General features: G+C 30.5%; 1 protein-coding gene across 1 annotated transcript in view; it reads left to right on the top strand.

Annotated features, from left to right (window-relative positions):
* Nucleotides 1-20,230, top strand: part of alka (glycine receptor subunit alpha alkaliphile) — a 100,138-nt gene that overhangs the window by 58,158 nt on the left and 21,750 nt on the right. Inside the window, exon 3 of the mRNA XM_085959180.1 lies at nt 5,603-5,679. Within this exon, the coding sequence (XP_085815306.1) occupies nt 5,603-5,679 (77 nt within the window). The remainder of the gene's footprint in view (nt 1-5,602; nt 5,680-20,230) is intronic.

The raw sequence follows: 20,230 nt of genomic DNA, 5'->3' as shown, positions 1-20,230 counted from the left end.
TTACAAGTAGAGCCAATTTAATAATATCCATTTTCTATTTATTGGAGGATAAACGTATCACCATAATGATTTATAGTATCTCATGAGGTTAGATATAATATATAGTATTCTATATTAAAAAGGAAAATATCATAAGTATTATATTCCGATCACTTTTTATTTTGTGTTACGTACATATTAATTTCAAGATGAAACTCGGTTTCAGCGATAGTAAGATCACTTTAACTGCACATTACCATCAATAGAAGATCATTATTTGTCAACTACTAGTACTATAACAGTATACTTATGTAATATTCAAACTCTAATAAAGAGATAAAATAGAGAATTAAAATAACTCGAACTGTACTCAATAAAATAAGACCATTCTTTTATGAAGATAATCTTACTCAAAATTTTACGGCAATGATTAAGAATCGTCGACATATTCATCTGCCCGTTTTACTCTACGGAATTGATACATATAAATACAATGAGCTAGTTTTCTTAATTTGAAATGCGTGTCTATAAAAGAACTCCCTTGAATATTCTGGACCAAGAAAGTAAGACACTTACCAGAAATATTACGTAAAACTACGCTATCTAGAAGATCGCTCACCAACATCAAGTAACATAAAAATACATTAGAGACATACTGCATCATAAAAAATACTAGATACTGCATTCAGAAGCGTAATACTGAGGGGTAATAATTAATAAGAATAAAGAAAGTGCAATATTGGACTGGAACTAGGTGTCAAGATACTATTTCGGAAAGCCCAAAATCGAAGTAAAAATTGATTATCAACATCAGAGAGAGAGAGACTGGATAAAGGACTTAAAGAAGAAAACAATATTACTCTTACAAGACCAACTTTTTATTTTCAAAATTTTTTGAAGGTCCCACAAAATTGCATTACTCTAAACAAAAACTCCAACAAATAACATTTTATTCTATAATGTTATTTTTATCATTAAATATGTAAGTACTTACTTAAAAGGGTGGTATTGCAACGCAAATTTAAAAGCACCAATATATTGCTTTATTCTCAATTCGCTATATTATTCAAATCAACGACACACGCAATGATACATTTTTTGGTATTAATATATTTTTATGTGGTCATTAGGTACATATTTATTTCTCGAGTTACAAAAAAAACACATAACAATCTTTCTTACAAATTTTATGTATTGTTCTGACTTATTTTCCAAAGATCCCCTAATTCTTATTTTTTTACCAGCATATGTGGCCCCTTACGTTCCTAGAGAGGGATTTGTTTCTATATTTTTTATATTTTATTATTGGATTAGAATAAATTGTTTACGTCATATATACTAGAATTAAATGTATACATAAAATATCCTGAACATACATCATTTGAAAACATCTCATGCACATACCCACTAGAAAAAAAACTTTTTCCGGGACATGGACCTGTAACCGCTGGATTCGCGTACTTTTCCCATTAACGGCCCAGATGCTCAGCGTACGTCAAAATGGAGCTTTTATGCTAGTTTCAAAGCATGATCCTGGACATTCCTTAAACGTTGTAGATAATCTATTTACATAATTTTGAAGCCGTATTATCCTTTATATTTATTTTAAATATTTTATGACTGCATAAAGTATTTTTATTACATACAATAGTATTCTTTTAAACCTCTCGCTCTAATGTTTTAGAATATAGTCATATTTCAGTACGTCCATGTGAAGTGGTGTTTAGATTTTTTATATTTATTAATCTAAATACCTAACCGATTTTTTTTAAACGGTACATGTTCAAGCACGCGCGTTACTATGATCTTACTCCCTACTTCATTTATCGTTTGTCAATTTATGGCTACGGCCGTATGGTGTAGCTTAGCCACTGGGAAATGCCAATAGAAATGGCGTATTTCAAAAAAATACTACCTTATTCTTATGTTAATAATTATTATAAAGCAAATATTATTCGTAGATTGTTTATCACATTTGAATGGTCAAAGACATAGCTTTTAATCAGTATCTTTAAAATTAAAATATGACTGATATACTGAAATATGACTATATTCTAAAATATTAGAGCGAGAGGTTTAAAAGAATACTATTTTATGTAATAAAAATACTTTATGCAGTCATCAAATGTTTAAAATAAATATAAATTATAATAAGGCTTCAAAATTATGTAAATAGATTATCTACAACGTTTAAGAAATGTCCAGAATCATGCTTTTAAAATAGCATAAAAGCTCCATTTTGACGTACGCCAAGCATGTCCCCTCTTAAGCTACAGGAATCCTACTTAATTACAACGAATTTAACTAATAGTTCTTACATGAAATGTTTATCAAATTACGTTAATAATATTGACTATCGGTTTTTGTGTACACATTAAATCTAGGTACGTCACCGATCACTTCAAATATTTAGTTTTTATAACGTACTTGCACTTGCTAATAATTTAATACTTAACTATTTCTTTTATTCAGCGAATAATAAATTCACAAGATTTTATACTACAACATTGAACATACCTAGATAATTTGAAAACATCTCAAGCATTTATACCCATTAGAAAAAATACTTGCGTAGGTACTTGTATTTGATAAAATAATTTTTTTCTAAAAAAGATTCTTTTCTATTGGGTGTATACATGAGATGTTTTGAAATAATGAATGTTGAATAAAGAAATAGTTTATTAAACTATCTTGATGTGTTGTGTGTATTGAATAATTTTCAAGTTACACATGTAATTACTTCATTCAATAATACCTAATTTATATCAAAATATTTACGATATTATTCGCCGCTAACGAATCCTTTTGTGACTAATAGGGGCTAATTAAATGAACCGATATAACTAACAGCCGGAAAATCATTGAGGGGTGAATACGGCAATGGTTGGCTCTTTGATTTTGCTTTTCTACAGTGGAAAGGTTATGCTTTTATATCTGAAATGACTTTAATGGCGTTCTTGGACGGAGTTACGACCTTGCCTTGAAAAGCATGTCCAATAAACTCCAAAGGTATATTTTATTGGAAAAAAAGATTTATGTGCGCAACAAATTTTACTGAAAAAGAAACGGATTTCGTTATAGCCTAGACTGGTTGAAACAAAAGTGGTCCGTTTACCTAACACTTGAGAAACATAAATTAAATCTATATAGGAATACTGTGGAAAAGACATTTTTCAGGTTATAAAATATAATAGTATTTCATTGTGTCATTCCTGTCGATTTTATGCTAAATATTAAAGCCTACGTTTAGGAACACCTCAAAATCAATTTATTACCACTATAAAATCATATTTTATAATATACAATAGATATCTCTTTAATTATGTTAACAATAAAGCCCATTTACAAGTATATGGATTTGCTTCTGACAATACGTGTTATTGCGGCAATAACAAGAAAATGCACACGTAAACACGTATTATCGTACCTACTAGTTGCAAATTTACGCGCGATGAAACATAGTACCTATAGGTAAATTAGTAGACATTAAGACAAGTATATATATATACTAAATCATAGTAAACTATGGCTATTTTGACAAATACTGCAAAATATTTTAATTATTTCATTATACGAGTCAATTACAAATTCTACGAAACAAAATTACTAAGTTAAATGTATTATAAGTCTATTCACAAAAGCATATTTTCAATAGAGCAACAATCATGAAAATTCCATGACATGAAAGATGGATTTGTAGAGATTTTAAATAATACTACATATAATTATTAGAACTAATGACATCATATTACATTGAAAATATAATATAATATACTTATATAATTTATTTAAAGGTATAATACACGTGTTGATAGAAGTTCAATAACCACGAATATGAAACGAAATATGACTATATTTCTCAGATTATAGATTAAAGACGTTTAAAAAAAATTTTGTCGGTAAGTATATTTTTTTATATGACGATTAATGATGTATAATTTATGCATTACACGATAAGAAAAATATGGCATCACAGTGATACTGATATGTTTCTATATAGTGTACGAATTTTTCAAGTTCCCCAACATTCTATTTTAATCTATTTTACTTAGAGCACTTTTCTCCATAAGGCAAACTGGTGCCTTAATTTTTCCGATCGTGATCAATGATGTTATACTGTATACAAAATAGCATTATGAAAAGATTAGCATGATAATAACCATTTTCCATATTTATTGAACTTTTAGTTTGTATTGCTAAATAATAAAAGTAACTACATAAGCTACATAGTAAATTATTAGATCTTTTGCAATATAACAGTTTCACTTACCGAGTATGAAATTATGTCATGAAATTTTTTAACGTTATAATATATATATGTTATTGAGTTATATCATATAAATACCGAAGAAATATATAGAAAAAATAAGTGTTTATGTTGAATAAAACTGTGAGAGACGAGAAAGTTTCATCAAAAAGCAAAAAGATGTGGAAGGATTGGGAAGGGGAATATTATTTTCTTTGAAGAAATTAATAACGCAAAATTTAGCTAAAAATAAATAAAATTTTCCATTAACAAGGTGCAATTGGAGACGGTGCTTTGTCTCTTTTTTGAGTTTTAATAAATCTTTCTGATTATTACGATAACCCGATATGTAATTAAAATTCCTTTTGGGCTTATTTATTTTGTGGTACAGACTGTTAAATTTTGTGTCTACAACGTAAGCGAGAATTGTGTCATTATTTAATTAATTATTATATTCTTTCGATAATAATTAGTGTAATGTATTGTAATTAATCTGACTACTTGACGTTTTAATAAATTTAAAACATTGCTATTTTTAAATAACTGTATTGAGTGGTGCATAAGAATATATTATTATGTCCACGCTTTTGTTAGTATAGTCCTATATTTTTTAATCTGTGTTTAATGAATAATTAGTAATCTTTAATAGTGGATAATTATAAATTAAAAAATATAAAGGTCCATTTTTTTATTATCAACCACATTATTAATTAATAAATATCAGACTCGGTTTCATCCACTCAAATTTAAAGAAAATAGTAACATACTGTAGGTAGTATGTATGTTATTTTAAATAATTTAATGTTTACTCATCATTGATTGACAATTAACACCGTTAAAGTAGATAATAATACGGCACCAAATTAAATTCTGTGTTACTTTCAACGGGGAGTGACCACATGAAACAACAACTTTTAAAAGAAATAAGAAAACTTAACAATTCCACTGAACTTCTATAATAATTTTCCATAGTTCGGCAGAATTGACTCACTGTCCTACTTGAGATTATTTATGTAGCTATGTGTGAATACTATGTAAAATGGTAAAAATATAATACCAAATATTTACTCTGGTGATGGTATATTTATTGTAGACAGTAATTTTATTGAGCGCAATGTGTTTGTATGAAGATGAACATTATTTTTTAATCTATTCATCACAAATCAATCATCCTTTAACACATTGACTACTGTAGATAATTACTTTTTAATTACCACATTTTAATAGCATGTTAATTATATCGAATGGCCACCTAATCGTTATGCACTATGCGCGTCTTTAGCGTATATAGCATATCTCATACTATGATATCTAAAAATAGATTAGTATAATATAAGAATAATACATTTAATAAATATGAGTGGTCTTATGTTCCAGGTTTTGCGGAGAAGTGTCTTCGAAGAGAAATCACACCCTTAGACCACGGGTGGTTCTTCCGGAACATTATGTTAAAGGTAATCAATGTAATCATTAAAATGTACCGCATGAAACACTCTATCACTATCACATTTTGCACAACATTTGACCTTCGGGCGTATCGTTTGATCTAGTCTACGGTGTGGAAAGACTAGACTGGGGGGAATACTTTGTTAATGTTCCACTATCAATGACCGTGTAGAGTTTACACCAGTGCTGGCACGTCAATTAATTTTAAATATTCAATTTCCGAAAACAATCATTTATGATTAACTTTTGCTAGCACACTGTCTTAATCGGTATTACACGTCAACGTTATCGGGTAGCATCTGGGAACATTGAGATTTAGATTGCATGGAAAAAAAAATATTTAATCATAATTAAAATAATTTAAAAAATTTAAAAAAAAAATAGTTAAAAGTAACAGCGAAGTATAAATAGTTTCTGTGAGGAATGCTGGAATGTTAGATTGCTTTAAAAATAAATTTTTGAGGAAGATTGTTTGACCTACGCAAAAAAAAATCCTGCAGAAGAGCTATGCAATATGTTCAATGCATCCAGATAATTCCAAATTATGCCAAATACACAGGTTCCAAAAGCAATCCTCGCCGAATATCCAGACGAAAAGCGAAAGGTGGACAGATAACGGATCTTATAGATAAATAGTGTTGAGGACGCCTTTGGGTTATTGGATGTGCAGAACTGGATACTGGAGGAATGAAAAAAGACAAATGAGGCGGGAAAATCCGATTTAGACTCTAGCACTATCAGAAGATGAATAGTTCAACTGTAACCAATCTCCTTAAACATATCACTTTTTCATCTGAATCATCTTTTCAAATTCACACGAAATAACCAAATACTACAATAATTAACTCTAGATCCGTAAAACCTTGCCCATAAAAACTAATAGTATTATTATTGAGTATATTTTTATTTCAGATAAAATTTTCTCTTTTTATGACATTTGATCTCCAACCACTCCCTTATTCAATATTCAGTAAATATTATGATGTATGTAGAGGAATTTGAAAACATTAGAGAAATTAAGTAAATATTTACATAATTACATAGCAATATGTATTCAAAATTAATTTTAATTAAACTATCTAATACTGAGTAAATATTGAATATTAAATTTATTCAAAAGCTGAAACCAAATTAATATAACATTAAGGCTTTTTTACTTCCATGGTTATGTGTATATCTACCGGTGAGAGCGTCGCTCTAACTTTTTCCGCAAATGACACCGCTAAAATCTATTGAATTCGACAAGCTGCCACTTTTCCATACAAGTTCACACGCTCATAGAACGCGATTTTTTTAATGATTGATACTCGAAGTACAACCTGCTCGTAGATCACCATTTTATCGCTTGTCAAATTAGGGTGATTAATTAATATGCTATACCAACAAAAAATTATTTTACGGTAACACAATGTCTGGGTATTGTAAGTATACGATGTTTAATAATTACCATAAATCTTATGATCTGGTGACATCGCGTTCAACCAATAACCAGTGGCGGGTTTATGGACATGAATTCCAGAACCTGACTAATTTTAAGGCTTCCCTCAATATAAATTTAAATAAACACCATAAACTCCAACTCTCAAACATACCTACATAGGTGGCCGTTTATATTTCAACACTGGTGTTGCTAGGTGCAATTTGACTTCTGTATTTTGAAGTTTGACATTTTTAACGACAAAAGTACTCAGAACATTTTCACAAACGGACGCTTTTTGGTTTTTTTTTTAAATTCATTTGAAATATTTATCTCGGCCAAAAATGGAATTAACTCGTGAAAATTTTCGTGCGATTATTTTTCACAACTTTCGACGTGTATTATCACAGGAACAGTGCATCGCTGAACTAGTGCTTTCACCATGAAAAACTACGGTATATCGCTGATTTGGCGAATTTTGTCGTGGCCGTCGATCGCTCACAGACGAGCCGCGTGAAGGTCGTCCAAAATCGGTTTTTCTCCAGAAAACATCGATGCTGTGCGTGAACTGATAATGCAAGATCGTCATGTGATATACCGTGAGATTGAGACATCTCTGGGCATTGGTGACACCAGTGTGCATGTGCATGATCTTGCATGAACATTTAGATGTGAAGAAGCTGTGTTCGCGTTGGATCCCGCATAATTTGACAGTCGCACAAAAAAGGCGCCTGTCGATTGGTGCAAGGAAATGCTCAAAAAATACGATCGAGGTGCTTCAAAAAACGTTTATAAAATTGTCACAGGTGGCAAATCTTGCATCTATATGTATGAGCCCGAAAGTAAATAGCAGTCGACTGTATGGATCCAGAAGAGGTGGTTGATGCATTCAAAAACCATGTTTTGGAATTGCCTTCTGCAAAGTGGCAAAAATGCTTTTCTGATTAGTTCAGACGCATGGAAAAGTATATAAATTATCGTGGAAAATATTTAGAAAAACAATAAAACTGTTTTCATTGATAAAAAAAAATCGTTTTTGTTTGTTGTTTCCTAAATATAAAGGGCTACCCTCGTACAATAATATCAATTTATGTCTTTTCTATAATCATATTGTGCACAAGTACGTATTTTCTTATATTATAGGTCACTTTGATAAGTTGGAGGGATTTTTAAAAATATTTTTTAAGCTATTCGTATAATTTAATAGTTGTATGGGTGGCTACAACTGCTGAAGTTGAAGAGGCAATCAATAAACTGAAGCGCGGGAAAACTCCTGGAGATGATGGCATCCAGGCAGAATTTCTGCTCTGCGGACTGAGCGCCATATTGCCGTCCTTATGTCACCTTCTGTGCGAGGTGTGGGATAAGAAACAGTGTCCCAGAGCCTGGAGTAATGGTATCATGGTTACTCTGCACAAAAAGGCGCTGTAAAAAAGACTGTAATTATTACAGAAGTATCACTCTCCTCAGCGTTCCCGGAAAGGTGTTGGATGCTGGAGGTTTTGCATGCGCAAAAGAGTTGTTTTGTCCCGGGGAAGTCCTGCTCGGAGCATATTTCAACTCTCTGATGAAAGCAGAAATAAAAAAAGAAGGGCGGTTTCACCAGTTTCGAGACCCTTTTTAAATCTTCTGAAAATCACCGCCATTAATAACCTACATTCAAATGCAATATAACAATATAATTGTAAAAGAATTAATTCATATCAATGTTCTCTAAATTAATTCATAAAAATGGGAAAGTTTGCAAATATTAATTATTACTTATAAAAAGAAACGGGTGACTGGAAACATATACGGGGTAAACCTAAAAACTAAAAATACAATACGTGAGTACATAAATGCAAGTCTTATATGTCTACAAAGTGAATGAAGTGCTCTTGGAGACGGCACATTCTATTGTTTTTCATTCTAAGGCAGACATTGTTTGTCGTATTTAAAAATGACACCAACGACAAACTGAAACTTGCATCAGAGATTTTGGTAATAAAACTACAAGCAACTCCATCTGGCAGAGTAAGGGATTTTTCAACATCTTTGATAAAAAGATGCCGAGCCTTTGGTCTATCTAAGGCAAAAGGTGTCCAACCGGTCGATTTTGATGCAAAATATGGTCGATCTTGATTACAATGATTGTGAATTTAGACAATTTTATTGATTTTCAGATTTTTAATATATACATCCACTTTGATTATCTGATGATTATCTGTTAATAATGAAAATGAGTACTAGTCAAAGTAAGCAACCATTTTTTCATGGAATTTGTTCTCTGGCAATTGTATTCGTATTACTTTAGAATTGTTAAATAAAATATGTGTTTATTTAAACGAGAATCAATGTATTTTATTCCATTTTACGTTCTTGTTTCGTAAATTTCTGTAGCTCTACTATGAAAGCTTCTCGAATTCTCCATGAAATGAAAAAATCCTAATTTAATCTCGAAAACTAAAAATTATCTTAAGATGCAAAATTAAGATTTCTTACATTTCTCGATCACACAGTTTATGTACCTACTATGTAGATTGGCTGATGAATGAATCTATTAACTCGCAGTTTAATTAAGCTGATGTTCTCGCATATACTACAAAATGAATACACCCACGGTTTTCCGGTTCAATTAATATTATACATAAACTAGGTAATTATCAAATCAAATAATTAAACTTTCTTGTTCTCTTGCCTCTTTTAAATTAGTAATTTGCTCCAAATTTACTATTCATAACTAGACGACTATTTTTTATTGTATGTTTTTCTTGCTTTTCTTCGCGTTATATGTATATACTTTTTTTACGTTTTTCAGTATATTTTATTTTTCACTCTTATATTATAAGTATTACATACCTTTGTTTTTTTCTTTTAATCATTTTAAATTGCTTTTTTAAATATATTTTTCTTAACGCTATTTAATATTTAATTCAATTGGATTTAATTATGCTCTCTGTGTTCCCCTATTATTGGGATCATGATTAATTCTTTTATGTTACTTATTCTTATGTGATTGATTCTGTTGGTTGACCTAAATAAATATATAATATACTTATATACATTCGATAAATTATAATTAAAAAGTTTATTATGGTATGTACCAAGCTCTAACATATATAATATTACTGTTATGTAGCTCTTGTGTAATCAAATCCAAAACACGTACACGTTTTTTATGTATATTTTTCAAGTTATTCTCAGTTCGAGGTAGGAAACAAGGTTTTGATATAACATTTTGTATTCGAAATAGTTACGTATACAGTCACAAACTTTACTTAATTCCATGCTTTGAACGCTAGAAACAAATCATATTTAGCACGCTAATAAGATGGCACGACAGACAAAATTTATTATACCAACTATTGTAGTGCTTACCCACCTACGACTCTGGCGCAAATTGCCGTGCAAATCGTAAATCTTCTTCCAAAAGTAGTTTAGATCCGCCATCATTATCTTATTCCGCATTACGTAGGTACCCTACACCTTTTATCTGATTTCCTAAAAAAGGGTAAGCGCGTTAGAATTTTTTATATGTAAATTTTTGTTGCTGATTAAATGGGCAGATAATATTTATACCAAATCACTTCTACTCACGCAGAAGTGCAGGCGATTTAAAAGACTAGAATGTTTAACCCTTCTTTGAGATTATCATTAACACTTTACGAAATGTTTCAATAAATTAAGTGATAATAACAGTTTACGTTACGTATGTCATAAATAATAGATACTCAACTTTGTAAAGATACCGGAAGTTTACTTTCGCCATGATAATAACGTTGTGATTCGTATAAAATAGTGAGGAACTTAATACTATTATCTTTTATCTCTATTTTACTAGGCAGGTATATCATACCATATTTTCGATTGAAATTAATTATTTTCTATTATTTCTATCATGCTTGTACCATACTATGTGTAAAAATTGAACTATCGCCTACTTTTGGGGCATGTGTTTCATTCCATCGCCTCTCCAAATCTACAAATATAATTTACAAAATAAAATTGTGTATAAAATTTTATTATGAAAGACCCGATGAATCTAATACTTTGAAACAAAATGACCGACACTAGTGAAACTACGTATAAATTCTATGCGTTTTATGTACAAACCAGGAAACACAGAATTAATGGGAACTGAAATATCTAACGGGTGTGGAGTAACAGGCAACCGATCTTGAGTGTGGAAGAATATGGAATAAACTTAAATACGTGTCAACTGTCAAGAATACTCTTTTCAGTCGTTTTGACTACTGTTCTCGGTTTATCCACTGACGCTCATTCAATATTGCTGTACTTGAATGTTGCAACACACACTATTCCACGTCTATGCGTGGTTCATTTTCGTATGACACTTACACATTCAAAACCCTGCGTCAAAATAATATATCCGAATTCTATTTATCATTCTGTTCTGTGGAAACATATATAATGACACATCCTAAAAGCCTCATGACTCGTGAAATGAAGATGACCCATTTGAGCAACCCTTTTGAGCGTTTATCTTTTATGTAGTATTGCTTATTTGTTGTAAAATAATATCGCTATCAGCACTAAAACCCACTGTGTGTTATTCTCGACTGATGGCCAAAGGAAACCTTTACTCCATCGATGCTGTATTTCTTTGCATTCAGTCCGACCACCTAATTTTATACTTCTTAACCCATTCTATATACATATACTATCCTCACAATTTCATAGAATATTTTCTTTTTAAAGATATCCAGCATTCTCTCCTACATTTTTGATAATGACTAATAATCAGCATAATATTGATTGATAAATTATTATTAGTTTCTTTTCGTTTTATTATTATAAAAATATTGTACAACTTAAATAATTGACGATTATAGTCAATATCCTTATTTTTTAATAACATCATAAGCACCCGTTCCCTTATTTTTATTGCAGTTATATTTTTAAAAAAAATATATATTTTTGAAGTTATACTTCTTTTGACGCGTTTGGGAAATCAGATCAGAGTGCATTTTTGGCGTGTGACATGTAACACATAATTTATTTTTTCACACGAAAACAAACGCACTCGATTGGATTCGAACCACCGATTGTTCGGTTATCAGCCGAGCGCACAACCTTTACGCCACAGTATGATACTGCAATCGTGACGATTATACTGTATAATATTATAGTTTAGAATTGTTCTGTTGCCTAGGCAGCGAATTTATTATTTTCGGCCATTTGCAATTCTTTACGTAAACAAACTATTAAACGTCAGAGTGACAGTTGTGTACTTTAAAAATAAAAACAACGAGAAACCATTATATAAAATAGTAATATAAGTTAAAGTGTATAGAAATAAACCCACGGCGTTCCAATAAGCGGTCCTTTTTCTTGAGTGTGTAATTTAACAAATTTAAAATTTAATTTAAGTTAATAATAACAAAATAATTAAGAGCTCGTCAAAGAATCTAGTTTTACACAAGTTTTGTTTTTTTTTGTTACGCCAAGGAAGTATAACGTCTAACGCGCGTACATAAGTACACACACCGATTTTTTTAATAATAAAATAAAATTGGTAGTTAAGTATTCAGTTTAAAAAAATGTAATTTTCAGGCTTAGGGTTAAATGATAGCGGTTAGTAGGTGGGTATGTCGAGATAATCCATATAAAAGCAGCGGGACATGTCGTTCATATCTTGGCCTTTTACTTTAAATAGAAAAGAATTCAATAAAATTCCTCACTATCTAAATTGATTTGCGCGTAATGAATGTTAAACGGTAAAATTAGTTTTATTTTTAGGGGGGGCACATTATTTCCAAGATTTTATCAGTGTGTAGGTAGTCATTACATTTTAATTTAGCTATAGTTCATTATTCAACGACCCTATGTAGTAGACATAGAAGAAATAAAAATATCCTTTATATTGTATCAACATAATGGCGTATACCTTAGAACAGTGATTTCCAAACTTTATATTACTACGCCTCCCTTTTAAAAAAATCCAATCTTGGCGCCTCCCCCCCTTTATTTCATTAAATAATACAGACACCTTTTTAAATAGTCAACAATGTACCTACTAATACGAAAATGAAAAAAAATATAAAAATAAAAATAAACAAGGTTTTCCTACTTATACTTATTGTATTTATTTTTAAATTAATTTGTTTTTCATGCGACGAATGTGCATGTTTATTAGCATAATAAATTTCAATAGTAGTCAATCCAAATTCATCATTCTATCATGGGCTCCACATCCTGAAGCGGGCCCCGAGGCCAATATCTTTCAACAACATATTTTAAAAATTTAATAGCTCAGAAATAAAGCAGGCGACGTTTTTTACTATTAATAAAATAGTGTGAAAAGTGGATTAGTAAACTAAGCAAGAACTCAGTAAATAGATTTTTGTATGTTTCAATATATCTGGCGTAGAAATCATTTAAAAGTGGAGACATGGCGAACTTATTTTTTTTGTAATTTTGATTTCCAAGGCTCCAATTTTTTATGAATGCCTTCACTTTTGTCTTTTTAAATCAGTGAATGCATTAGTTGTCCTTGCATTGATTTATTCACTCAGTTTTTTTTTTAATTTCAGCCAAATAGGTTTAACAACAAAATTATCATTCCTAAACAATAATTTGCCTCAAATTTCAATATAATGATTTAACCGTTTTATTTCATTTTTTCACGAGATAGTCAGCGCGCTCCACAATAGTGTAGAAGTGAGGTATTATAAAATAAGTCTCCATATTTTCAGACAGGTGTGCAAAAAACCTTTTATATGACTGTTTTTTGTGTAGTTTATAACTAGCGGCCGTTTTATAAACACTGCAAACCTATGGCTACATTAATTGTGTTGAACTTTTCGCGCCTCCCTTTGTAATACTCCGCGCCTCCCAGTTACGAAATCGCTGCCTTAGAATCTAGGTAGTTAGCTTTGTCAATGATGTAGGCCTCTATTCTTCAAATTCGGCTTCATGATGATGTGAAGTACGTACTAGTCTTACTACTATAGTTCTACTAGAGATAACTGGCGGCTAAAATATTGAATATTCTCGATTGGATATAAATAAAAAGGATTTCATTTAATTTATGAAATATATGTAGTTTAAATAAATTAATGAAATAATATATTAAAACTATGCATTATTCAAAAACATATTGAACACATTCGAGAGAACAGTTTATACGTATAACTACACTGTTATAATAAAAAAAACAATACAATAATAATAAAAAGATAAAAACATTCAATAAATGTAAAGTTTTTTTTTATTTTGAAGTTTATACATGAATTTTAAAAAACTATGTATTTTTATATTTTAAAGTTTTTAACTGTACTTATCTTCAGTAAATTTACAAGTTTCACATTCTGCTAGCAGACATCCCTGGTAACATTACACTTCCCCATAAGTACCATAATCGGACTTAGTTTTAAAATTAAAAACTATGGAAAGTGTAAAAATATAATATTTTAATATTTCATTTTTAATTGTCATGGAAACGAAGAATAATTGTAATATGCGGATATTATTTTAATATTTAGTAGGAAAACTATAAACTCATGTAGGCCACTCCCTCTGGAGCGGAAATAGTTATGAATGAACAGTTAGTACCTATGATGATTCACTTATGTAATTAATATATGTAGTAAAAATATATTATAATTAGTCGATTCATACTTGAATATAATTCAGCGTTTTTGTAATAGTTTATAAACCTCCATTGCATGCACTTTCGTAGTAAAATATTTGCATAACAAGTAAAATCTAATATTTTCATTTTGAATACAGATTTCATTGCATAACGGGGGTAAGGTTTTCAACCTCATAGCATGAAATGAATTAATTCTAACCAGTTTTATGATTAAATGTATAAATTAACCGAAATTGGTTACGGTATCTACTTTTGTGAGTTTGAATACCTAGAGTTTTTTAAGAACACTGCAAGGTTTAAAAATATATTTTTAAATGTTACTGTGCATTAGGTTTTACTGTTACAAGTGTGGATTTGAATTTAAATTTGCAAAATATTTTAGATCTCATTGTTACATTTAACATACTTCTTTTAACATGCATTCTATACAAAACATCACATTTAAATTTGGGTGCGGCTATATGGTCAAAATATGCGTTTCTTTCAAAAACCAACATTTTATTAGTGGTCTGTCTATCTAAAAACGTCAATCGATTCTTCGTGAAATATTTTTATAAATTCGGAATTACTTAAATTAAATTTAGTCTACACTGATGCAATGAGCAGAGAAAAGTCCCCACTCATAACGATGGCGTATTTACGATATGCTTTAATCTAAATTTAAAATAGGTTTTAATTTTCATTCAAATTATTCACAATCATAATCACAATCATATTACATTATGCAAAAAATTGCATGGAATGATTATTTATCTTTACGGTTTCTATTTTTCATATAAAGTAAGTTATTTGAAAATCTAAGAGATATTGATATTTTACTATAATATATAGATACTCGATAATATTGTAAATACTATAGGTATTGTGGGGTTTGGGTCGAAATCCCGAATGCTGAAATCCCGAATGGCCGAAATCCAGAAAGCCGAAATCCCGAAAGCCGAAATCCCGAATACCGAAATCCCGAACGCTGAAATCCCGAATGGCCGGAATCCCGAAGACCGAAATCCCGAAAAATACAAATACCAATAATTGCGCAATCTTGAATTGCGCAATTTTGACAAGAGAGACAAAAGCCCATTTTTTCTGGAAATATAAAAAAACGAAAAATAAAAAACATAAACGTCAATGATTGCGCAATCTTGAATTGCGCAATTTTTGTGAGAAACAAACCCGTTTTTGCGGAAATGGGTTTTACATATTGCGCAATTTTTGTAAGAGACAATTTTGTGGAACAACTGGATTTTGTCGCTCTTGCAAAAATTGCGCAATTATTGGTGTTTTTATTTTTCGGGATTTCGGCCTTCGGGATTCCGGCCATTCGGGATTTCAGCGTTCGAGATTTCGGTATTCGGGATTTCAGCTTTCGGGATTTCGGCTTTCGGGATTTCGGCCATTCGGGATTTCAGCATTCGTGATTTCGGCCTTCGGGATTTCGTCCGGCACCCGGTATTTTGCAATGTTTTTATGGTTTTTATCCATTTAGATATTATTTTTTATTTGAATTCGGATAAACTTCAAAGATATATTGGATATACAAAATTATTTGATTTCTCTGACCGCGATATATGGAATCTTTTGAATTTATAGCACAGAGATGTTGAATAAAACATTGTGTGTACCTATACAGATGTTTTATATATAAAGGTGAAGCTAAAAATATAATAATGATATTAGCCTAAAACCATTTTATATTACAGATTTATTTAAAACTGGTTGCATGCCTGTAATCTGGGATTTACTTAACATGCGCAGACTAATATAATAACTTCTTGCCTTTTTTATACAATGAATCATAATTTTACGTGAGCCACGGAAGATCAAACATATTAGTAAGTAAGTAAATAAACAAAGCGAGAGGCTAATAGTATTGCAATATTAAAAGTTCGTGTTACTCCGATTGTTGCAGTACTTACCTAGTTAAATCTCTTTGGTATGGCGAGACAATCATTAGTTAGGAATTGCGATCCTAGCAAATAGGTTGAATTGATCCGTTTATGCAATGACAATGGCGAAATGACGTCTGCGCTGTCACGTGAGGCCAATGAATGCAAAACTTCATTGAGTCTTTATTGCTCAGGTGATTAAGTTGAAGTAAAAAATGTCCGCATAGTATTGACAGTGATGGCAAACCTTTTTACGTACGCGTGCCAAAACATCCCAAATATTATATTTTGACTGTCTGACGTGCGGAACAGTTTTTCATAAGGAAAAAATAGTTATAACAATTCTATTTAAAAAGATCAAAAAATATAATTGAGTTCTTGAGTATTACTGTAATACTTAGTTTAGTTCATTACGCAAAAATTGACGCCATAATTGCTCTGATCAGATGAGGCATTCTTTCACTACAATGGTTTCTCAAGCATTGCAAAATGATTGTAAATCGGTCAAAATCATAGATTCGCGGTGCGGCTTCCTTCGCCGCCTGCTGAGGTCAGTGCGGTTATATTATGTGTGATGCGCGCAGGACTGACCTATTCAATTTAAATTAAAAGTAATGCTATTCTTGAAGAGTATCTGCCTGCTATTTTTTATATAATGCGATCTGTTATTTAAGCACGAATTTCGTCATATCCGTTTGCGCATTGATTAGTAAAGTAAAATATTATTAAAAATCGAAGAAAATACACATGGCTATGTCGTCATTATTTTATAATTAATTTATTTGTATTTAATTTATCTATTTTTTTTACCTTCAACATAAAACATTCGCGTGCCATGCAAAATCATCTCGCGTGCCATTAGTGGCACGCTTGCTATAGATTCGCTATGACTGATCTAGTATCTACAGCGGGGACACTGTCGCAACGTGTACCTAGGTATTATACGAAACTTCTATGAACTTGTAATATATGACGTTGACGTAATGTATGTATGTTGGATTTATCAGTAGGTATTACAGTAAACTGCAAGTATCGTAACCTTTCATTATCTTATTCTGTAATATTACGTAGTAATCGTACATATAGATTCAATGAGGAAAATTATATCCCAATTTAAAGACTTCATGATTTATTACCACTTAATTATATTGCTCGTATTTTGTTTATTTCTTGTATCTTTTTTATTTAAATTATGAAGATATTATGGCAGTGTTGAGTGACGAAGGGTGGGGGTAGGCTGTTTAGGACCGAAATAAATAGTGCCCACTAAACTTTTTCAGGCATACGTACAGTGACGTCCCTACTCCCTAAACAAAATGCCGCCCTTAGGCAGCGCCAAATTATCGCCCCAATTATTTATATAGTACCTATGTTGTATCATCCTTCCATTACTCCAATATCTAAGAAATGTGTTGTATGGATACATTACCACTCAAAATATAACTTAAGTCATTGTAATAGAAATAAGTGTCAATTTTTCAAATACTTCACGCAAAATGATAATAATGCGACCATTACCCCAGTTCTAAGATACTTACCACGAAGTGATTTATTAATTTTGAGTTTCAACGGGTCCGGCACAGTAGAATCCTTAGTAATAAAGACCTATGCAAAAAGCCAAAATATAGCAATTCCTAATGAAGAGAGAACCAAACTATACTTATTTTTAATCATCTTCATTAATCTGGATGATTCCACTGTCACTATTTTATCCCCTATACAATGAGTCTGTTATCTGTCCTTACACATAACGTCCAACATTGTATCTCTTCATACCATGCTCTGCTATCTAATATGTAATTATGTAGCAATTTAGTGTTTTCTTGCCAAATCTATCATTTTTGATTAGGTATCTACTTTTTCTAATAGGTTCTGATTTATGGCGACACAGCAAACGGCTTAAAATGTCTCATAAAGAAGCTGATATCTTCTTGAAAAATCAACATTCTGGCCTTTATCTACATACCTGTGTGATGACCAACTTTCGAACCGAATTAATTTTTAGTTTTATGACATATTTCTTAGTTGTGAAACAATAAATTCTTTTTCAACCGTTATTCTGGTAAACGTATGACTCATTCGTATAAAATGCTAATTTCTACCGTTTTTTTTTATATATGGTAATCGAACATTTTTCTGCCAACTAATTTATTTTCTTACTCAATTTGTAATATTTTTTCAATGGCAACACTGATGTACCTACATATTATATAGTACATACTACAAGTTAATGTTTAATAGTACACAGATACTAAAATTTAATAATAAATAAGGTATATATTTTCTTTTCTTCTATTTTCATAAAATAATGATCCAACAAGACTTATCGTTGGCGATACATGGAATTATTACCGAGTGTTCTAACCATCGACAAATAGAATTGAGAATATTTTATACGCATAGATTATCATTTATACAAAATACATTATTTTTTGTAAGTTTAATTTTCTTTTCGACAATATCTATTATAATAGGGAAATATTATGTAAGTAGGTGGAAAATAACCAATTCAATCTGCCGCTTGGAAACCCTAAAACAGATTTTCCACTTTAATTGGAAAGTGCTGTTTCTATCAGTTTTACTGAATCAGAAAACCATTTTCTTCAATGTGATAACAAACAATAGATTTTCCCGTTCAATAGACAATAACTGTCGAAATAAAATGATGTATTTAACTCATTTTTGCTATTTTTGGGCATATTATGACTTTTACATTCTCGTGTACACATTTAGAATAACCACCTTAGTCACGGTCAATCCATTAAGATATTTAAATTGATAAAAGAACATTACCAATAATCTTTATTGCTTTTTAATACAAAAGCGTACTTTATAGCCACAAATATGGCTATATAATATCGTTTCAAAGAACACTTAAAATTATTTGAAAAAATCTCCGTTACCTACCTCACCTAAAACCAGTTAACTAATTATTTCACCTTTTCCCTATTCACTAGAAAAATAATGACTTTCTTTGTTGGAGCTATTCTTGTTAAATTTTAGAAGGCATTGAATTTGACAGCACTATGAAATTCCAAGGAAAATTTGATTTGATAATATGGAAAGTATTAAATGGAATTTAAATGAAAATTTCGCAATATCTAATTAAAAATATTAAGCACTTATGAATTATTATTCTAAAAACAAGTTTTTTGTTAATTCTACGATATTTTAAATCAAGTATATTATATATTTACAGCCTTTCCCATATTCTAAGCGAACATACGATACACGATAACTATTTTTAAAAGCTCAAAACTCAATTTGAACTTCCAATATAATAAAACAAAAAGACATGTGTCATTTAGGTACTTTATTTTCATATGAATGTAATTATTATGATGTTTAGATTTGAATCCCAGTATCGACAAATTCAAATATTGTTTTTCACTGATAACATAGATTAATAGCTTGATCAAGTGGCTGACATTCATTTCTCGTAAAAATAAAACTGTTAAGTCAACACTTCGTGAGGTATCCGAAATTGAGATCAGATTGCGAATTAAAAAAAAAATTAAATATATAAACTAAGTAGTCTAAAATTTTTGAGCTAAATAAGTTTTAAACTTTTAATTTAGTCGTTCAAACGGCTATACTTATTTACCTTTGTACGACAGCCCATTTTACTTTTTCACTATAATTAATGACAATTTGTTTGAATTCGG

Source organism: Rhyacophila brunnea, unplaced genomic scaffold (assembly GCF_057557595.1).
Source record: "Rhyacophila brunnea isolate RB1 unplaced genomic scaffold, BYU_Rbru_1.0 scaffold_8, whole genome shotgun sequence".
NCBI classification, from domain to species: Eukaryota; Metazoa; Arthropoda; class Insecta; order Trichoptera; family Rhyacophilidae; genus Rhyacophila; species Rhyacophila brunnea.
Note: the sequence above shows the minus strand (reverse complement) of the source record. Positions and strands in the feature narration are given on the sequence as shown.